Genomic DNA, 23,250 nt, shown 5'->3' on the forward strand with positions numbered 1-23,250 from the left:
TATGATTGTTTCGTCTAAGTTAACACAGACTTAAAAACCTCTCATTTTGTAGCGAATATAGTATTAATTTACACTACACAAAGAAAACATTGTACTAGGTGTCACTCAAAACATTTATGAGTCTAGCGCCTCTCAATTTCACGTAAAGTTCCTTCTCGTGTATCATAGACTGACGCCATGGGTCTTAAACATCAAGTTACCATGTCACACTTCTATTGACATATATGTCAAATGACGGGACAGTTCGAAGCAATAGGATTCCCCTAATAAAGTGTCACATATGTAATTTATACAGACCTCCTCATGCGATCGAAGATGCTGCTTAACTTTTTGGTTTATTCGATTTTTAATATTCGAGGAGAAGATTTAGGATTGCAAAATATTACGTTCCAGAAAATGGAAAAATAATACATCCTTAAAACGAATGAAAAAGATCCAGTGTTCATGGTCAGAAAAAAATTAGTGATAAAAAATCAATTGCTATAGAGTGTATACACTACACACTCCCAAGTATTGAAAATGTGTTTTTTTTAGGCCTAGGATCATAATGAGAATATTAATGGAAATTTTTCAACTCCTAGTAGGTAATTGGTAACAGGTGATAATTCTTTCTGAAATGTGTGATTTCTGGAAATAAGTTTGAGAATATCGAAGATAATTGAAATTTAAATGGTACTTTTGACAGGGTACAAGGGCGTAGAAATGGAAGGGGGTACTGGGGGGTAATTAATCCCCCCCCCAAGATTTTCAAAATATAAAATTTCAGAAATCTCGCAAAGACGAAGAACGAAAATTTCTCCATAAAATGAGCCAATAATAATCATTTTCCTTTTTTTTTAAAATCGTCACATCATTCAAAAAATCGGACCCCTTTACGGTTTATGAGCTTATTATCGCTTTCAAGATGAGTACTTTTATTGCACTACGAGCTCGTCTTTGTCCGAGGTTTATTATTTTCCTTTATCTATCCGCTTTCTCGGCATCGCCCTCATTTTTGCATTCGTCATCGGTTTACTCTTACCCGATGTTTTCGGTTTTTTCTATCATTATCGTCACAAAATTTCAATATGTTCAAAGAACCGAACTGAGTAATTTGCCTAAAAAATTGTCTGAGCTGTGTTGGACAGTTTATTGTGTTTCATTCAAATTGCAATTTATTTGTGAAGACATCAGTTTTGAATTGACTATATCTACAGGGTGTTCCTAATTTAGAGATACAAACGAAAATGACAGATGTCTCGGTTCATTTCAAGAAAAAAAGTCCTATAAGATGTGTCTGCAAAGGCTTTGTTTTTGAGATACAGGGGTTTAAGTTCAAGTTTTTCTCTCATAGCACCTTCCCTTCACAAGATATTCAACTTGAATTGGCATAGATATTCCAATTCAAAGTTTTAATCATGTGATATCCTAATTTTGAATTCTTATCTACAGGGTGAATTTTTTCTGGAAGGGTGCCCGCTTCTTTCCTTCATAATTAATCTCTTATGAACCACTGGTAGTTTAGAAAAATTTAAAAAGTACTGGACTTTAGTTTGTTTTAGTTTTGTCGTATCTGCAATCGATTTAGAAAAAAAAATTCAAACAACTGTCTATACTAATTCTCAAGAAAATCCAAATTATTATAAATATCCAGTTGAGAAGCTATAATAAATGAATGAATTATAAGTTTTGGTACTCATTTACTAACTCTGCTGCGAAGATTAATAAGGATTCGATAAACTGGTTGAGCACCACAGAAAAGTAGGACTACAAGAAACACCCTGTATCTCGAAAACCATTTCATTTTGAAATTATACAAGTAATCTCTCATTTTCCTTCGTAACTCCAAATTCAAGAACACCCAGTATAAGATCAGAACAATCGAATTTGTAATAAAAATATATTTTTTTTTGGTTCAAACTTCGATATCAAACCTGTTTTTCTCACATTACAGATATGAGTAAACAATGTTGTCAAAAAATTTTTTTTTATTACGCCCTTGATAGAGTATACAGTATTTCTGGTCAAGAGTTGAAGCTATTTTTCTTCTGATGTTGAGATTTTATAGTGAGCATAATAACAAAGCTCATTATTTTATGTTTTAGGTGGACAATGAAATAAAGATATTCGGAGAATGAAACCTGAAATATTTCAATATTTTTAAACTTATTGATCTTCTGCTGGAGGAGATTGAATTCTTGTGTTTTGGGATAGAGAAAAAAAATCATAACAGATAATACTGTGTATTTTGAAAATACTCCACTCAAAGAAATTTCTCTGGAATAAGGTATTTATTACATAAGAAATATAAGGATTATTCTTCATGGGCATATTCTTAACGTAACTCCAAGGATTACAATGAAAATTGATGGCCCCAGAATATACCCATGGAGAATACTTACCTAGTTACTTTATTTGAAAACCCTTTTTGCTATCGAATAACAAGTTATTGTAATTTCTACTATTTTATTGTGTAAAAAATAATTGTTTTGCTATATAGTAGCTCTTACAGATTTCTTACATTTTGAATAACATTTAGTTTTTCTTGTGTTATCGATGAGGAAATGAATAAAAACAAAATTTTGATTTGTCGATTATTTCAAAGATATAGTGAAAAACTTTATTGAAAAACACTTTTGTATCAATGTGTGCTATCTGCTCAAAAATACAAACTTATGATAAATATGTTTGAAAATGATAACTGTTACCTAAGAAATATCTCCCAACAATTGAATGAATAGTGCGAAAACAGATGATTAGAAGAATAAATTATTTCTGTTCTGGTAGTTATATCTCTTCTTCGGATAACATTTCCAGAAATAACAATATACATATACTATAACAATAACATTTTACCATGAATCCTAATCGAATCAACCAATTCTTGTGAATTCAGAGTAATCGATTTTTATCATCCAAATAACTGGAAACAGTGTTGGTAGATAATCGGAATTCTCTGGTATTTGTGGAAAATCATTCGGCAAATTTTCAGTCTGCTTACAATAATAGGTTATCGAATTTCAGAGAGGCTGAGATCCTTTCAGCAACTCCCTCTTGCTCCCAGTCCAGATTCCCATTGGGAAGCTGATCTTCCGGGACTCCGCCTCTTGTTTTTATCCCGCAGTTGACTTTTCGACATTCACAGTTTAGCCTAAAGGTATCAGTGAAAAGTTGATTGACGCTAGTGTTATGACACAGGAAATTTTCGAAAGTGAACTTCAAATGGCCTATACGAATACAAGTGACCAACATGATGTGTATCACTACTACAATGGGAATAACTATGGACATTTCATGTCTGGTAAGCTTTAAACAATAACTACCCTATTTTTGATAACTTTGTATCCATGTGGGATAATTTATCATTTCCTATCAAAATTCTTTCGCCAAATTGGGTCACAATCAAAATTGTGACATGAGATTTTTGGCAGTAACATGCGATGATGATTCGAAACTTTGAAATTATCTACTATAGAATTCAAAACAGTTTTGCTAGCTTTTGAAATTCGATCTATTGAATTGTAATAATCCTGAAGAAATACCTAAATAAAAAGCCTTAAACCGATATTATATTATTGCAAAATTAAAGAGCTTCGTGTGAATCCTTTTGGTTTGAACTTGATCGATTTCTTATGAAAAGCTTCGAAATATTTCGAGAAAAATTTTCTGACCCTACTTTATTTCAAACCGCCTTCGATCTTGGCAACTTTTTTAATGACCGTTCCTATACAAATTGTATTCTCAATGGGAAATGAACTGTACTGTACTATTTCTTATGAAAAGTTTCAGAATAGTTGGGGAAAATTTTTCTGATCTCACTTCATTTCAAAACGCATTGGATCAAAAATACATACAATACATGATAAATTAACCAGAAATGGCAATTTGGGTGTTCTTCAAGGAAATAGTTTGATCCTCTTTGTTTTTCTACTCAAGGAATCAATAATCATGCTTATATAAACCAAAGTAGTTTCACCACCTCCTCAAGGTGTATAACTATAAGAATTATATGATAAAAAAAGAGTTTGCAAAAAAGTGCTCTAATATTTTCTTTTTTGAGAAAACAAGTGTAGGTATGATGTGAAATTTTTCGAAAGAACTACATATTCTAATAATAACATTGAGGATGTCTCATCTGTCAACATCTTCTATTAAATTGTCGCTCAAACATTTGTGTGACAAATGCATATCAGAAGGATTGGATAATACGCTTAGGAAAATAAACAATTTCACTTTTTTGTGTTTGGAAACCAAAATGATGCCGTTTCTCACAAACTACGCAGAGAATATAACTCTGATCGTAGGTTGAACCTTTTCAGTTTGTTGATACCTACTTGTTTTTAAAGTCAATTTCTATACAACTCATCTTTGTATAAAATTTTATCATAACTTTTTTCGCAATTCATCGATTCATTAGCGCATAAAAATCAAGTTAAACACATACTTTTGATCGCAAATAATCTGGTGTAATTTGAAGTTCATTGATTCATTAAGTTGACATTTTTCATGATATAATATATTGCTAAACTTTAACGAAAGAATCAAAAGAAAAACTGATTTTCAAGCAACTTCACGGCGAATAAATTAGTAGAAAAAATAATGTAGTTTTTATGATCTGATTTGTTAGTCGATATATAAAAATTTGATGCATAAATCCAATGGGGAAAATCGAATGTTCAAAGCAAGTTTTATATGCTTTTTGTTTCTTAAACAAAATCGTTGCAAAAAATAATACCTAAATGGTATTGTCATAACGTATTCAACATTTATTTTCATTTCATATCACCAACTAGGAAGTTTTCATTGAATTGAAACTTCACTCAAAAAGTCCCGAGCCAAACTAATAAAAACACATTTTCTCTAATTCTGTGGTTATTCCGTTCATTCTTCCAACTCTTGTAGAACAAAATCGTGCGAGAATATATCAGAAACGCACAGTTTTCATGGTTATATTTTATTATTCTATGTTGGTACTCCGAACTTTCCGCCACGGCTTTATCTGTCAATTTATCAATTTGCCTTAAAGAAATCAGTTCTGCCAACCAACATTTTTCAATGCAAAAATCACTAAAATATATTTATGGAAATATTTCATTGATTTCAATGAAAATGCAATGAATTAGAGAAAATAATGTATAATACTCGTACAGAAGGCTCATTCTACCACTCGTTCATTCCAAAACTCGCCACTTCAAGGCTCGTTTTTGAATTTTGAACTCGTAGAAGAATATTAATGCCTTCTGCACTTGTATTATAAATAATTATTCTCTTAAAAATTTGACTACTCCATGCTCCTCGAACGTTTCAATATCAGATTCGTCTTCAATTTCGAAATCTCTCCTTCAGTAAGGCCGACTTTTAAGTCAGCATGAACCTTTTTGAACCATTGTTGTCGATAGAGTAGAGTCTGAATAACACTTTCATCCGTTTTCATCCATTTTGAAAAAACAACAAATGTAGCGATATCTCGATTTCAAAATGTTGACCCGCATCTTTTGAAGTTTGCTACAAACGAGATAAAAAAGTAGTAGGCTCTGGCGGTTCTCATTGAACTGACAAAATTTTTCTTTCAGATGGTAGCATTGGAACTGATGAATCGAATTTATGGTCAAGCAGTCCTAGATCAGAGACTCCTTCGCCAAATTCTTATGTACAGAATAGTATTTGTGGATCTTATCAAACATACAAGCCAATGGGATATTCTCCAGTTGAACACCATGTAATAACATACAGAAATGGTTAGTTATTCGGTCAAATATATTTATTTAGTTAGGCATTTTCATCCGTCAGTTCCTATAAACCTTTTTGTTACAGGCTATTCCCATTTTGCAATGTCTGATATACCAACAAATGTACCTTATGTACGTGTGGTCAAAAGGAGAACAACAGCAAACAAGAAAGAAAGAAGAAGAACGCAATCAATCAATAATGCTTATGCTGATCTGAGAGACTGTATACCTAATGTTCCAGCAGATACAAAATTATCGAAGGTAAGAAAAATCGAACAGAATAGAATCATTATCCAATCAATAAAGCTAGCTCTTCATTTTTTTAGTAGCATGCCCTTTCAAGAAATTTATGTTAAGCTTTTCACTTAGGAATATTGTTCTTGTGTTCTTCTGTTGTCTTCTGAATTCACAAAATAGATCCGGCTTATTCTTAAATCCAAATTATCTTTCAATTTCAGATCAAAACATTAAGATTAGCAACATCCTACATAAGTTACTTGACAAAGGCTCTCGAATCTGATGATCCAACAATAGGATTCAAGGCAGAGCTGACGAATTTAACGAAAAAAACTACGAACCAGCCTGTTCAATCTGTTGAAGAAATGGAGCCACACTCTTCCATAGAAACGACGGTGAGTAGTTTTCATTTAAAATTTTTCAATTTACAATTCTATACTGGGTGAGTCTTTGACTTGTAAATATATTTCAATTTTACTTTTACTATTTTTTCCGATTCAATTTTTTTTCTCACCAAGTATAGCGGGCATTCTGGAGTACACCGGACTTTGATGGAATTTTATGTTCGAAAAAGATTAATCAAATCAGTAAAAAACTATATTTCGAAAATCATTTCCTTCGATTCAATTCCATTTGCGAGGTAAGGGTAACTAAAAATTACCTTTTTTCATGGATTTTCAACAGCCTGTATCTTTTCAACTGAGCCTAATTGGAAAAAATGTTAAAGGAAAAAAGTGTTTCTTTTTACCTCGGGAATCTTCAGTTGAAATATATGTACAAGTCACAGACTCACCCTGTAAAGTTACATATTCTCGAAGATTGTCGCTTTGGAAAAATTATTCAGAAACGTCAATGTGTAGAACAGATACAATTGTAAATTTTGATAAGTTTTAGCTGCAAAAAAAAAAATGAGTTGGAAACTTGATTTCGTTGAAATAATTTCGTTAGTTCTAAGTGAAAAATTCTTAGTTTGTGCATTCTTATTAGATTTTTCTTGACTTGAGAAGGATATTTGTTATTTCTGGAGTATTATCAGACATCTCAGTTGAGTAATTTGGTGCACTTTACTTGATAAGATTCATTTGCCAAGTAAAGAATCGATAATTTCAATAATATTGTGGAAAACATTATTCCCGTTGTGAACCTGCTGATTTTCTCATTGTTGACATTTTGGGTAAGGCATAATATAAAAATAAATGAGAGAGCATTTCTACGAATCTTCGAACTCAATTCAGTACAGAAATCACTTGCTACCTGTCAAAGATCTAAAATAGTTGATCCATAAATTCAGAAGGCTTAAAAATCAAAGATTTCGATAAAAAAATCTCTAAAACTGTAGTATGATATTTTCAACGCGAATAACAGGCCGATTGAAAAGTCCCCGGTCTTCCATAGTAAAATACATTTTTTTGTCAAAATTCGATTTTATTATTCAACATAGTTGCCTTACAACGATTATAGCAATCTTCCAACTTTTCGATACCATTTTTTTAGTACGATTTTCTTTCGTTTCAAAATAGGACTCAGTTTCGATGATTACTTCTTCATTGGCGCTAAATTTCTTTCCAGCGAGCATTCTTTTGAGGTCTGAGAACAGGAAAAAGTCGCTGTGGGCCAAATCTGGTGAATACGGTGAATGCAGAAGCAATTCGAAGCCCAATTCATGCAATTTTTCCATTGTTTTCATTGGTTTGTGACACAGTGCATTTTCTTGATGAAACAGTACTTTTTTGATTCTTCAAATGGGGCCGATTTTTAACGATTTCATCCTTTTAACGATCCAATAACGCTATATAAAAATCGCCGTTGATGGTCTGGCGCTTTTGGAGGCAATCAATGAATATTATACCTTGAGCATCCCAGAATACCGATGCCATGAACTTGCCAGCTGATTGTTGTTTTTCCTCGCTTTGGATTCGGTTCATCGTGTGCTCAGCTGACTGCCGATTGTACTCCGGAGTGAAATGATGGAGCCATGATTCATCCATTGTCGCATATCGATGCAAAAATTCAGGTTTATTGCACTAAAACAGCTTCAAACACTGCTCATAATCATTAACACGTAAATGCTTTTGATCGATTGTGAGCTCGCGCGGCACCCATTTTGCACACAGCTTTCTCATGAACAAATATTCATAAATGATGTGATGTACACGTTCAGATGATATCTTCACAATGTCTGCTATCTCGATCAACTTCACTTTACGGTCATTCAAAATTATTTTGTGAACTTTTTTGATTTTTTCGTCGGTGACAGCCTCTTTTGGGCGTCCACTGCGTTCGCCGTCTTCGGTGCTCATTTCGTCACGTTTAAACTTAGCATACCAATCAATGATGGTTGATTTTCCTGGTGCAGACCCCGGAAACTCTTCATCAAGCCAATATTTTGCTTCAACTGTATTTTTCCTTTCAAAAAGCAATATTTTATCAGCACACGAATTTTTTTTTCATCTTTTTTCAAATAACAAAAGTAGCTACACTCACAACGCAATATCTCACAAACTAATGGTAGGACTGCTGTCAAATTTTGACACGTATCGTTTGAAGGTTGGTACTAACTCAAAATCATATGGATTTATTATTAGCACCGCTATCTGTGTATCAGACCGGGGACTTCTCAATTTGCCAAATACTTACCTCGATGATTTCATGGTTGTGGAATTTTGAAAATACCTAATAATTTAGTTGATTCGAAAACTGCGAAGGACTCTTTATTTCGTGTATCAATTCTCAATATAACTTGATGTATTTGAACTGAAACAAATACAAGTGGAATATTTTCTAGTGAGATTTTTCAAGATTTCAGGGAACCTCCTATCGTTGTTTGTGCATCCAATTTGATAAAAGAGGACTTTTATTTCATCTCTGTTTATAGTAAACACTTCATCATATGTTCTCTGTCTAATAAATCAAGTAGCGCAAATCAAATTATGCTTTATTTAGGATGAGTAGGGGGGGTGTTAATCGAATCAATCCCCTTCTATCAACTTATTTCGAGCAGATAATAACCCTGTGGTGATGCACCACTAATGTATCTCTATCAAAAGGGATAGACAAAGGCTAAGAGGGGTGTTATTACGTCTAACTGGAAGAAAGTGTATAAATCACTCAAGTTAATTATTTCAAACGTTCATTATTTCCAGTTACCAACCTAGAGCAATTAATTCATTGGAAAATATATTTACACAGCTTTGTGTTTTGAGATTTTCAGGAGGTGAATTTGGTGTTTTTATTTTTGTTACAATATACAATAATGATACAAACGAAAGTTTTTACGCTGAAAAACATTGAATTCAGTATCATCAAATTCATGGTTCACACAGAGATTCGTATCATTGGAAATTATTTTTTTTTTAGTAAAATAGCGATATTTCAGATCTATTTGTAGGTGTACTTCGTCTATAAAATGAGTCAGCTATATTGCTTTCGCACTGGAAAAATAATCGAGTTTTTGTTTCTGATAATTTTCTGGACCACAAAATATCTGATTTGTTTCGAATTTTTTTGATTATTTGCATTGGGGCTTGAAGAAACCCCAAGATGCAAGATACACAATAATGTACCAACTTGATGGGGTTTTGAGATCATAACAAAAAAGACACGAAAAAAAATTGCAAATTTCAATGGAAAGATGGATTTAATCCAAAATAGGCTAATTGGAATGCAAAATATTCTTCTTCCAAGGTTTGATGCTGAGATACAGAGTGAGTCAATAGTGCTCGATCGATCGATAACTCTTGGAAATTTTGGGCTAGGAGAATGATTGAAATTTTGACGGAATCGACAGTACTCAGCGCATAAGCTCAAATTATATTTGATTTTACAGGCTGGACCAGCCTTCGAATGAGAATGCACAATTTTTATATCATACTGATAATCTCCATAAAATTCTGTCTTCGAAATACTTGTCACTTGTCATCATTTATCTATGGTACTTTTGACGTAGGTTTAAACTGAAGATCATCGATTTTTACAATTGGTTTCCCGAAAAGTTGTCGAGTCTTCTGCAAATTTACGGATCACTATACAGGTGGTCCGAAAGACACTGCAATTTGAAGAAAATTACTTTTCAAAAATGTCCATTTATCCAAATGGTATGCCCTGATTTTTTTTTGCCTGTCGAATACCCTAGTTTTTTATTGGGACAAGTTGTGCCTAAAATGAGTATGTAGTTCTCAAAATGCTTCGCATTTTATGTTTTATACGGGGACTGATAGTAAACTTTCCACGCGTATAGTTTCAAAGGGATAACATTTCTCAACCGTACTCAATACATACTAATAATATCAATAATATATAAGCCAAATCAAAGAAATTATCGAAATACTTATTTGGAAACTTTCATTTTGTAAAATGAAAAAGTCTCATCAATATTTGTTGCTCATATGATCTGTTTAGATGTCTCCAATTGAACTGCACCTCATTTTAATTATATTGAAATTTAAACAAATTTTGGCAGGCATCTGAGCAGATTAAATGAATGGAAATATGCAAGTCATTTCGAACTCCTTTAAAGAATTCAGAATATATTTCTGTTTTTTCACGTGTTCTATATTTCATTTTTTTTAATGAATGATGATTCCTTGATTTGGCTTATCTATAGTTGATATTATAAGTAGAGTTGAGAAATCTTATCGCCTTGTGTGCGTTGAATGTTCACTATCAGCCCCCGTATAAAACAACACTTCAGGCACAACATGTCTCAACAAAAAATGGAGACTACTCACTAGCTTATGCGATGAGTACTGTCGATTCCTCAAAATTTGAATAATTTTCCTAGCCTAAAATTTCCAAGAGTAACTGATCCATCGAGCATTATTGACTGACCGTGTATATTGCCATTCATCGAACAGGGAAAAAACTGACCTTCCAAGCATGCATTTATTAATTTTATATGCTCTTTCATTTTCTCAAGAAAATTGTATCATTATAGATTTTTATGCAAGATTAATTGTATCTAATCATGTTGAATTCTGTTGACAAAATAGGTGAAAATGAATTTTAACAAGGGCCCAAAAGCTCCCTACTTCACTACTTCTCTCATTTCTCTCATCAATTATTTACCTTTTTTATTTACCAAAATTCATAGATCGTCGCGATAAAGCAACATAGCTTCCAAGAAAATCTCTGAACGCCAGACGAAAGGATTAAAATTAAAAAAAAAAACATTGATAGGATTATATGTACTGAATACAAAATTTTCCCATGGTAGAATGATTCATTTTTCTATAATTTTTTTTTTATTTAGTAACGATAAACTCCAGGATCGTATCCTGTCAATTTATTTACACTATACATTTTATACTGGTAGTTTTCAATGAATTTTTTTCATATTGCGGTAAAAGGAGTGTAAATTTCGCAGTGTCTTTTCTTCGATTTTTGTGTTGTGTATATTCCAAAATGCAAACTTACGTGCACATAAGCTAAGCATGCCTGGCAAGAAATAAAAAAAATTCATCCATTCAGTAGATATGTGATGAAAAGGATGCGGGCATCTGCAAAAAGTCGAATGATCTCCGTTTAAGGTGCTTTTCAAATAACTCAACTTATTAATATGTTTCGGAAGATATGTTTACTCATTTTATTCCACATTGTAAACAGGAAGACAACCAGAGGAAAGCAAAGGGACGTACAGGTTGGCCTCAACACGTGTGGGCTCTTGAACTGAAGCAAGAGCAGACCATTTAATAATCTTCGGCAACTAGCTTTGATACTTATGAAGAATGATGGATTTCATGTTTATGTATCAGAAGAGAAACCTCTCAGATTACAACTTTTATTCATGTTTCGTGTTGTTTCAATCTGTAACTTGGCAACATCTAGATAACGAATTTTAAGTAATATCTTATGAAGATATGCCGTATGTCACACTGAAAGAGTAGTAGACTCCTGTCTGAAGGTTTTTTGATGTTAACGCAATATTCAATTTTTCATCGTCAATAATGAACAACTAGATTCCTAGATCTACTCATTTGCAAGCGACATTATAAAGTCTTAGGTTTATTTCATAATATGTTGAACTTGAAAACAATTTAGAACTTTCCAAAATCATATTTTTCAAGCCTTTTCAGAATGACAAACGGCATATGTCAGGTTTCGAATAAATTCACTCAACGTCAACCAAAAATCCATTGCTTTATTTTCATTCATGGGAACAGTGAATCTTATTTCTAAAAAACATATTTTCGTTCAGAAGCTAGTCATTATAATAAAAGTTACCATTTCCTACCAAAGAAAATGAGATATGTTTTATCAATCACTGTTGCTCATCTATAAATATGAACAGTGTTTTGTACGTTTTGCAGTATATAACCATTTATGTGTGTTGTTTGTCAACAAATTCGTCCGAAAAAGTTCTTTGTTTGTTTTTGCAATATTTATGAACTACCGAATTGGTTTTAAATAATTTTACAACATGGAAATGAGATCCTTCAAAGATGTTACATTCTTAGAAACTTCCGCAGACTGTATATAATCTATTTCAGTAAAACCACATGGCTCTTTTGTATACATTTACCTACCATTTAAGAATTTTATATATTATGATTATAGTGAGATATAAATAGAATTCAACTTTATTGATAGTGTACTATTTATGTTTTTATTTCTTTATTTTCGGTATTAAATCTCAAAAGGAAAGATCGAATAACCTTGAAGAAATAAGAGAAAAATTTAGTATGTAATTGTTTATTGTATATTAAAGAATATAATGATTAAGTAGTTAATTACTGTTTCATTCTTATACCTAATTCCTTCAAGTATCTCCAAATATCCATTTCATTCGAATCGATATGAAGTTATTGATATAAACCAAATTTCAACCTTGTTCTCGACACGTGTTGATCAATATGAAATTTCTATAAAGCTTGAGAGTGTTATTTTAAATCTACATGCAGAATCTCAGCGCAGTTGAATATGTTGTCACTAAAATATAGATTTTTTGTATATTCTTCTTGAATTGTCTCTAGTTCTGAAGACCTGTAGTTTTGAATTATCAACAAAAACAAAACTTCGAACGACCATATTTGAGGAAACTCTGGCAGAATTTTTCCGATAAACGAAATCAGCCCCAGCATTCAAAATCCAAATCTACTATAAAAATTTCAATTTTCTAGGATATTCTTTCGAGAGTTATAGTGTGTACGGATCAGATGGACGTACAAAATTAAATAAGATCAAGAAACTGTCATAAGTAAGTTGAACCTTACCATTTGAATTCCAAAAATACAAATGTCGTCACGAATTGATATAACCTTATTTGGTACGGCTATACAAGGTGATTGACCTGGATGGCCTATTAGACGTTTATGGAAAACTAATCAAATAATTTTGAGCTGGAAATTTGCATATTGGGGTTGAGACAATGATCTTTCTTCCTGAAAAATTTTCAGATCTCTACAACTTCCGGTTTTACCGGAAACATACTATACTACTTCCTTATTTCAAATGAAACACCCAGTATATTATTACATTATTAGATAGCTCATTTGATGATAATTTCCGCAATAAGACATACCTTGGGTAAAAACTCAACAGTTCATGAGTTAATGGGTTTTTTATGAAAAAAATGGTGAAGAGGACTCACATTTCTTTTTAATTTTTCGTTAGAAAAGGTTTTTTTCGATTCTTTTTGGATTCTGCAAATACGAAGTATTATAAGACTGTTCGCGGTTTGGACCACAAATTTACAGGGTGTTCATAAGAAGATCACGAACTTGGACAACTGAAATTCATCAAAACTCAAGATTTTCAAATTAGAACCTATATTTTTTATTATTTCAGTCGATTCTACGTACAAATATAGTGGGGGTTACTTAAGCAAACCCTATACCTAAAATGAATACCTTATACCAAAAATGAATAACTTTTCGATAGCATTTTTGTAGTACGATTTGCATTTCGCTTCAAAATAGGCCTCAGTTTCGGCGATTACTTCTTCATTGGCGCTTAATTCCTTTCAAGCGAGCATTCTTTTGAGGTCTGAGAAGAAGAAAAAATCTCTAGGGCCAGATCTGGCGAATACGGTAGATGCAGAAGCAATTCGAACTCCAATTCATACAATTTTGCCATTGTTTTCATTGATTCGTTACACTGCGCATTGTCTTGATGAAACAGCACCTTTTTTTTCTTCAAATGGCGCCGTTTTTTAACGATTTCATCCTTTAAACGATCCAATAACGCTATATAATAATCGCTGTTGATGGTCTGGCCCTTTTGGAGGTAATCAATGAATATTATACCTTGCGCATCCCAGAATACTGATGCCATAACCTTGTCAGCTGACTGTTGTGTTTTTACTCGCTTTGGATTCGGTTCATCGTATGCAGTCCACTCAGCTGACTGTCGATTCGACTCCGAAGTGTAATGATGGTGCCATGTTTCATCCATTGTCACATATCGACGCAAAAATTCAGGTTTATTGCACTTAAACAGCTTCAAACACTGCTCAGAATGATTAACCCGTTGTTAATATTTCTCGCTTTGGATTCGGTTCATCGTGTGCAGTTCACTCAGCGGTCTCCGGAGTGAAATGATGGAGCCATGTTCCATCCATTGTCATATATCGACGCAAAAATTCAGATTTATCGGACGTAAACAGCTTCAAACACTGCTCAGAATCATTAACACGTTGTTGCTTTTGATCAATTGTGAGCTCGCGCGGCACCCATTTTACGCACAGCTTTCACATGTACAAATATTCGTGAATGATAAGATGTACACGTTCAGATGATATCTTCACAATGTCTGATATCTCGATCAAGTTCAATTTACGGCCATTCAAAATTATTTTGTGAACTTTTATGATTTTTTCGTCGGTTTCGGCCTCTTTTGGGCTTCAACTGCGTTTGCTGTCTTCAGTGCTCATTTCACCACGTTTAAACTTAGCATACCAATCAATGATGGTTGATTTTCCTGGTGCAGACCCCGGAAACTCTTCATCAAGGCAAGATTTTGCTTCAACTGTATTTTCCCCTTCAAAAAGCAATATTTTATCAGCACACGAATTTTTTTTCCTATCTTTTTCAAATAACAAAAGTAGCTACACTCAAAACGCAATACCTAACAAACTAATGGTCGGACTGCTGTCAAATTTTGAGACGTATTATTTGAAGGTTGGTATTAACTGAAAATCATATGGTTTTGATACTAGCACCGCCATCTGTGCATCAGACCGGGGAGTTCTCAATTGGACTAATATTATGATATAAATCAAAATATCTCAGAACTGAAAGAATCACAACAAAATTGCAGGAACTCTTTAAGGAATTCCTTCCAGTTGGTGTCGAAGCACATTAAAACATCGATAAATTAGGATAGCATCATCAGATGATCTAGGGATGCATTAGATCTGAATGGAAGCCCTGTATTCTTTCCCATACATCTATCATTCAGACAAAAACTATTAGGATCGTATAGAATTGTTTATTTGAATCGTAAGAGGTTTCCACTCAATAAAATGTCAACAGACTTATAAACATCACACAGATCTTGTTGGGACAAATTACTATGAAGTGGATTATTTTTTATCAGGATAAAATCGTTTGGGTTTCTCATATAAATTTGAGGGGAAACATTATCGTTCATTGTGAGTAATGGATATTATAAAAGTTCAGTTTTCGCTTTCAATAATTTAATTGTCTTTTAATAAATACACCTGACGAAAAATCATGTTTTTATCCTTTAAGTTGGAAAATATGGCAATTTTTTCATTCGCATCGGTATTATTCGTTTTTTTCTTCATTTCGTAAGTACGGTTGGTGTGGAGCAAAAGCCATCATTTCAAGTTTTTATTTATCCATGGTAGGAACTTTTCTACTCTTGTATAGACCCCAGGATATTGACCTTTCCCACATCCTATACCCCATGAGACAATTCCAACTTGGGTCCATTTATGTCCTGTATTTACCATCAGTGGACCACCACTGTCTCCCTAAAAAACACAAAAATGACGAATTATTTGATCAATACCATCTTTGCATACAGGGTGGTCTATAATTAAACAGCCCAGCCGATTATATTTCCGTAAGTATAAGACTGGTTAATTTTTATTTTGAGGGGGACATCTTGTGCTTACTAATTCTTGGGTGTACCTTAAGAGGGGTAGTAACCCCTTCAAGGACCCACCCTTTCAATATGATCCCTATTGTCATTTGAGTTTTTGAGGGGGATGACACCCCCTAGAGATGATTAAAAATAATTTGCATTCATGAGATTTTCACCTGTTTCGGCGTTTTCAAGGGATAGCCATAGTTAAAGAAAAATTCAGCTGGACTGTTTTATGTAGACCTTATAATATATCGGATTATTTTTTTATTTACTTACACTACACGAATCTTTCGCTGCTTGTCCTGCACACAACATGTGATCTACAATACCCCCTGGTGCTGCGTGACCATATTTCAGTCTACAATCATTATTCCTCCAAATGGGAATATTGACTTCTTGAAGGACAGAAGGTTGAGGTCCACCTTGAAAAAAATGTTGTTTAGAATTGATCTATGAAATACACATATCGTCAAAAGTCTTGGCCCCTCTAGGTTTCTCAAGAAATAAACAATCTATGTTCTGGAAATGAGATGAATATATTCCTCCATTTCAAGTGCAATATATTTGATAGAATTATTTTTTGTTACGCTTTGCTGTATGCAGGATAAGACAAAAAATAAAACATAAGAAAAAATCTAAATTTATCGTTCATTTATTTTTGATTTATAATAGTTATTCCACAACTTTATCCAAATTCAATAGTCCGTATCACCACCTCTTCTTTCTATAAGACTTTTGACGATGTGTGTATATCACCGACTGTATGAATTCAAAAACCTGATTAATCAAATCGAATTGACAAGAAAAAAATTATGCCTTTAGGGGACTTCTGTAAGGAAGGAAGTTCCTTACGTCAATTTGTCAATATAAAGGCGATTCAATTAAAGATTTCTATTGATTATACTAGTATGCTTCGTTCCGCTAAATAGATCGATTATACAGAGGTGAAGGTACGTTCATAATACAAGAATTTTTCATTAGGCTGAGACAAGTTTTAACCTAGGAAAATGCCAACAGAGCTCTCGGCATACTTCAGGCTGGTCAAACAAAAGAGCAAGTGGCCCATTCCCTCAATGTTAGCCAAAGTGTGACTCAGAAGAAGTTAGTTGACCACGTGCTACAACGCCAATAGAAGACAATTCCTTAAATTTTTGGGTGCGAGAAGCAGCTTTTCAACAGACTAGCAAGGGAACGCTCTCGAGTTGACAGAGGTAAATATACTTTAATTTCCCTATGCAATTAGACTACTTTTGAAAACAAGATTATTTCCGTCCATTAAATTTGAAATAACTCAAAATTCTTACTTACTTTCCCTCAAACTACCCCATCCGATCACAGTAGCTGTAGTCCCAGCATAATCACTTCCAGAAGTTGGTAGACAAATTGGCCTAATTTGATGTGTGAAAGTCACCGGACTGTCAAGTGTCAATATGGCGATATCGTTATACTGCAAGACGAATATTTAATGAAAAAATCTAAGAAATTCACAAACGAACTTACCAAAGTCCTTCCATCAAATCCTCTGTGTCTAACTACTCTCTTAACTTTCCTCTCAATATGCTTCACCTCGACATTTGTCTTGATGTTGTGATCTCCAAGACGAACAGTAAGCCTAGCTACGTCCCAAGAGCTCATACTGAAACAAGAAAACAAATTAAACCGTTCAATAACCATTGGTTAACGTTGTTGACAAATGAATATTACTGGAGAGTAAACCAATGGAACAGAAAGCATTCTGATCATTTGAGGGATGAAAAATTCTGAATCATAATGTTAGCTACATGAGGATGTATTAGCTGTACAACTTTGCTTCCGCCGTTTTGCCATAGATGGTTGTAGCGGTAAGTGGTAGTCGAAATAAATAGATCGCATATGTCATACAATAAGCTCAGGTATTCGTAAACATAACGCTATCGAAATATTAGTCGATTTGTGTCTGAATCATAATGTTATTCTCGATTAAACATGTCAGCTTACGAGCCAAATTCTCGTTATTTGTGGGAGGTTTTAATTTTCTGCTTTAATATGAGGAATTCTGCAGCTGAGACTCATAGAATGCTCTAAAATACCTATGGCGAGGCCGCTATATTAGTGAAAGAACGTGCCGAAAGTGATTTCAACGCTTCAAAAACGGTGATTTTGACGTCGAAGATCAGCATGGCGGTGGAAGGGAGATGAATTTCGAAGATGCAGACTTGAAGGCATTACTTGATCAAGACTCGTGTCAAACACAACAAGAATTGGCAGGATCATTGGGAGTGATGCATGAAGCCATTTCAAAACGCCTGAAAGTCATGAAAATGATTCAGAAACAAGGAAATTGGGTGCCGTACGAGTTGAAGTCGAGAGATGTTGAACGACGTTTGTTTGCTTGTGAACAGCAAGGCAAAGACGGGAGGGATTTCTGCATCGCATTGTGATTGGAGACGAAAAATTGGTTCATTACGATAATTCCAAGCGTAGAAAATCATGGAGATATCCCAGCAATGCTTTCACGTCCAGGTATTTGGTGCTCAGTATTTGGTAGGACCAGCTCAGCGTAGTGTATTATGAGTTGTTGAAACCGACTGAAATAATCACGGACGATCGTTATCGAACGCAATTAATGCGTTTGAGCAGAGCATTGAAAGAAAACGGCCGCAATACAACGAGGTACATGATAAAAAGATTTCACAGCTTGACAATGCTCGATCCCATGTTGTCAAGACATTCTTGGAAACATTGAACTACCCCACCCGCCGTATTCTCCAGACGTTACTCCCTCGAACTATCACTTGTTTCGATCAATGTCACACGGCCTGGCTGACCAGCACTTCCGGTCTTATTGAGAAGTAAAAAATTGGATCGATTCGTGGATCGCTTCAAAAGATAACCAGTTTTTTCAACGCGGGATTAGTACGCTGCCCGAAAGATGGGAGAAAGTAGTGGCCAACGATAAACAATACTTATAACCAGTTTTTTACAATAAAGCCTCGAATTTCGGAAAAAAAACCGCGGACGCAAAGTTGTACCCCTTAGATTTTTGGAAACTCGGACTGCCCTAGTTAAAACAACATGTCCACTAAAATTCTTCGAAAATCTAATACGAATTCAGTAAATGCAAAACGCACTCACTGGGCCACGCAATGTGCTGCAGACAAGATGTGGATGTCATCGATCAAAGAACCCCCACAAAATTGCCTTCCTCCATTGAAGAGGGCTGCTATCCAAGGCCACTCATTGATATCAGCGTTGTGACCTCCAACAATCCTCTCTTGATCTTGGTAACCATTCTTCGCCCCACATTCTGCTTGGGATATTGGACCTCCAATAGAAGGTGGATTCGTTGGACTAGGAGTTGGTCTAACCACTGGAGGTTTGGGTTTTTGACTCGGCTTCACAGTCCAAGGCTTGGTAGTCCACGTGGGTCGAAAAGATGTTGAAAGGGTTGGAAGTGTTGTATACTGAGTTGATGGAGCATGTGTAGGTAAAGGAGGTATAGTGTTGTTAGGTCCATGGGTAGGTAATGGAGCATGAGTGGGAGGCCAATAAGATATCTCCACCTGTTGAAGAGGATACTTGATATTCTCCCCTGGCGGTGGATTTGTTGGTTGTGTAGGCGATGGGAAGGTAGAAGTTGGCATTTCCTCAGACGTTACCGGGTTGGTACAGCAAACACCGAACATCTGCAATAAAACACGATTTTATTCGTAAAACACCACACCGGTTGATCTTGAACTCATTTAATGTTCTCAATGCTACTTGAACTCAATGAATAGGTTCAGACTAACTTGACGTCCTTGAAGGGTGTAATAACTGCATGTGTCGTACATCCCAAGTATCCAGGTGTCCCAGTTGTTCAACTCGGGAAGTTTGAAGTAAGGATAACATTGCCTGAAGGATGTACACCTCCCCAAGGATCCTTTGCTGGTGAAACATGCGCCAGTGGTTGCGATTTGTTGTTGAAGCCTGTCCCAATCTCCGTTAATAGAAGAAACAAAGGATGGATTATTTTGAAAACCAGGTCCAGGTACTAAAAACTGTTTTGCCGCTCTTTTTGCTGCTCTCGAGGGCTTGGCTGAAATGGTATATCGCATCTGTAATTATTTCTATATAAAAAACCGAGACAAGTCAATAAATTAACATGCAACAAAAATATCACGAAACGTCAAGTTTGGGTATTAATTCGAAAACAGGATCTTAGTGAATGTGCTGGTGTAGACCCAACCCTAGATTTGAAACAACCTTAATTGATTAATGCATTCCAGGAACTCGAATACGTCTTCTAATCCTTACAGATCTCGTTCATACCAATTGGACTTCGTCAACCACAGTTTTTCTTTAGAAAAAACAACAATATAACGATGAGACGTATGTGAAAAATATTTCTACCGCATCAACGGAATTTAAGAGGTTTTACTAAGATAACAACTCTTTACATTTCTTAAGATACATCAGTTGCAAAATACTACTGGAACAACTTCTCCTACAAATAATGATGTCCCTGACAAAAAGATCACTTTGTGGTAATTTCTGATGGAAGATGTACTTTTCTCTTTGTTCATCAAAAAACATATAGGTTGTCATCATTTCGATTCGGATTCTTTAATATTCATATCACATAAATCGATTAAAGGTAAGTTATTCATAATTTCAGAATCATATATTATTTCAATTAGGTATACATATCAAGATCAATATGCAATAAATAATGCATCAATGATGGATTGTTAAATTGATACCTGGTGGTTATTATAGACTTTGTCATTCAAAATTGTAGAAGAAAGAATTTTTTAACCATAGTTTACCTACGAGGATCACATTCCATATGCAAAACATAACAGTCATTGACCGAATGATTGAATCAAGGTCTTCCATTCTTTTTATTGAGTGGTCAGTAGATGAGTCTTGAGGACCAGACCGGGGTAATATGGATTCAAAATATTTTGGTGCAATTAATACAAAGTGTTCGTTCGAAAATATTCGAGTGAATTTTTTTTTCACAAAAGATATAAATAAATTTTTTGCAATTCATGAATATTTTGATCCATTTCGATTCCTTGAAAATACAGGGATTGGATTCTAAGACTGAAGCTAAGAGAAAAGATTGAAAAAAAATGAGCAAATATTAAACAAATTTTTAATATAATACAAAAATTAGGTCTTTTCAGATCAAAAGTCCATAAAGTTTGGAGGTGAAAATCAATAAATAAAAATTAAGAGGTCCACAATAAAAAAATTTGAAATTTAAAAAGTTTGATGGTGAGATATTAATGAAATCAATATGTATTTCAGTGCGAACTCCTTGTCCTTATAAGCTTCATATTTAGATCTATAGTAAATAAAGCAGTAGATATCATACATTCAATATACATAGGTAACATTATTTTAAATTCTTACCAAATACACAGTAAACTTCGAAACAACTGAACGGGTTTTCTAGATTTCTAGAGGTTGATTAAACTAAGCTTGAAATTGAATGAAAGTGAAAAATCAATCTACATTTAAAAATAAATCAGTATTTAATAAAATGGTAATAACAATAAAGTGAATTTGCCCTTTTTTGGTATAACTAATAACGAGAAACCTTTCAAGTTTTCTGTTTGAAGACCAAAAGCAGAAGGTTATTGAATAATCTTCCTTCCAAAAAAATTGAGACATTGCTATTTGCAAATGAGCAAAATATAGTTTTTGATAAATTTCAAAAAAATTTAAATAAACCGGCCCTGGTAAAGGTGAATGTCCTTTTCAACCTTGGTATAGGTGCTACTGATTGCAAGACGCAAGACAAGTGCCATCAGTAATGATTAGTAATGATCAGAAATTGAATAGGTTCCATGATTTTGTAAAGGTGGGAATACATTCAACTAGCAAGTGGACGTACCTCTTGTTTCAAATCTCAGTGTCTTCTGGTATAAATGGCTTGGCGAAATCCCTATTTAGATCATTTGCGATTTTAGAAAAAAATAATGAATACATATTTAGTATTAATAAAGTTTTGACGTATTTGGAGCAAATTTTCATCAGGATAAACTCTCAGCTTTTTAGAGGTTTCAGAAAAAAATTAGGAAAAAACAATTATAAATTAATAGAGAAGAAGGTGATGGATACAAGATGAAAACTGTACATACATATAAAGACAAAGCCATGACTTCAACTATAATCAAACTCACATTTAACAATTAATTATAATAACAAGGAGGAGGAAAGTATAACGTTAATAATTTTTGCGATTTCCAGAGAAAAATAAATGAATCAAAGAGTTACACAGCTTAAAAATCTATTTTTTATATAAGTTGGCAATTTGGATATTTACCTTAAAACTGAAAAAAAAATCTTTTCAATCAAAACTCGTCTTTATTAAGAGAACCAACTGACTTGTCTTGAACATCATACCGCTGTTGATCAGTCAATTAATTAAACATGCGAAATTTAAAATCAATAATTAGATATTCAAATCTTGAAGCAATGTTATTTTCGATTTGTTTAGTGATCTCAGCTGTTCACCAGAAGTGTTATTTGATTTTCTAACGGTTGTTCGCATAAGACACAGGTATTTCTGTCTTTGAAAGTTAATACAATGTGCGGTGGTATTTTGAACTTCAACATTGAAATTTAAAAAATATTCTTACCTTCAATGACAACACTGTCATCAAATTGATCGGCATTAAAGCCGTTTAGAAAAAACACCAATACCACACAAAAATAACATGGTTTTGCGAAGCCCATAACGAAATAGAAAAACCAAACGACGAGAGTACAATGTTTGAATTTTACAAAGTTGCTGCTATAATACCAAGCTTTATCCCCTCCTCAAAGCTCTCCGAAGCCAATTTGCGAAGGATCAACTTGTCTATCGGAAAGAATTGGAGGACACACTGCTTCTTGAAACGATGTGTAGGTGATCTCATTTTGCCAGAACCGATTCAGTAACGGAACAACTGATTTTATCTACCATTGGGCATTCGAAATAATTTAAAGTTGATTTTTCCCAAACTGGTTCTTGCTGATTGAAGATTGTACACAGAAGTAAACGATAACGCATATTTTCCACGTGAAAAAAAATCATGTAACAGGCCGATTGAAAAGTTCCCGGTCTACCATAATAAAACACATTTTTCTGCAATATTCGATTTTATTATTCAACATAGGTGCCTTTATACTGCGATTATAGCGATCTTTCAACTTCTCGATACCATTTTTGTAGTACGATTTGTCTTTCGCTTCAAATATGCTTCAGTTTCGGCGAATACTTCTTCATTGGCGCTAAATTTCTTTC

The 23,250-nt window shown here is 33.9% G+C and overlaps 2 protein-coding genes across 2 annotated transcripts; one reads left to right on the plus strand and one right to left on the minus strand.

Annotated features, from left to right (window-relative positions):
- Nucleotides 1-3,003: 3,003 nt before the first annotated feature.
- LOC123686419 (heart- and neural crest derivatives-expressed protein 2-like) lies at nucleotides 3,004-12,670 on the plus strand. Its single transcript, XM_045626530.1, has 5 exons — nucleotides 3,004-3,280; nucleotides 5,553-5,717; nucleotides 5,794-5,969; nucleotides 6,167-6,340; nucleotides 11,547-12,670. Exons 1-5 carry the CDS (start codon nucleotides 3,169-3,171, stop codon nucleotides 11,631-11,633), a joined length of 714 nt encoding a protein of 237 aa, XP_045482486.1. The 5' UTR covers nucleotides 3,004-3,168; the 3' UTR covers nucleotides 11,634-12,670.
- Nucleotides 12,671-15,559: 2,889 nt separating this feature from the next.
- On the minus strand, nucleotides 15,560-22,814 carry LOC123686420 (proclotting enzyme). The gene is made up of 7 exons (XM_045626531.1): nucleotides 22,604-22,814; nucleotides 19,763-20,049; nucleotides 19,107-19,657; nucleotides 17,493-17,628; nucleotides 17,301-17,439; nucleotides 16,269-16,414; nucleotides 15,560-15,876 (listed from the first exon to the last, which is right to left on the minus strand). The coding sequence occupies exons 1-7, from the start codon at nucleotides 22,698-22,700 to the stop codon at nucleotides 15,721-15,723; spliced, it is 1,512 nt and encodes a 503-aa protein (XP_045482487.1). The 5' UTR covers nucleotides 22,701-22,814; the 3' UTR covers nucleotides 15,560-15,720.
- Nucleotides 22,815-23,250: the final 436 nt, after the last annotated feature.

This window comes from Harmonia axyridis, chromosome X, assembly GCF_914767665.1.
Source record: "Harmonia axyridis chromosome X, icHarAxyr1.1, whole genome shotgun sequence".
NCBI lineage: Eukaryota > Metazoa > Arthropoda > Insecta > Coleoptera > Coccinellidae > Harmonia > Harmonia axyridis.

Bases quoted from the DNA above. Each gene is read 5' to 3' on its own strand.
- LOC123686419 (XM_045626530.1), top strand. From the start codon at position 3,169: ATGACACAGGAAATTTTCGAAAGTGAACTTCAAATGGCCTATACGAAT. The intron at 5,718-5,793 runs GTTAGTTATTCG...TTTTTGTTACAG, and splicing joins TGTAATAACATACAGAAATG to GCTATTCCCATTTTGCAATG. The intron at 5,970-6,166 runs GTAAGAAAAATC...TTTCAATTTCAG, and splicing joins CAGATACAAAATTATCGAAG to ATCAAAACATTAAGATTAGC.
- LOC123686420 (XM_045626531.1), bottom strand. From the start codon at position 22,700: ATGGGCTTCGCAAAACCATGTTATTTTTGTGTGGTATTGGTGTTTTTT. The intron at 16,415-17,300 runs GTAAGTAAGAAT...ATTTTTTTCAAG, and splicing joins ATGGGGTAGTTTGAGGGAAA to GTGGACCTCAACCTTCTGTC. The intron at 15,877-16,268 runs GTAAGTAAATAA...TGTGTTTTTTAG, and splicing joins CAGCGAAAGATTCGTGTAGT to GGAGACAGTGGTGGTCCACT.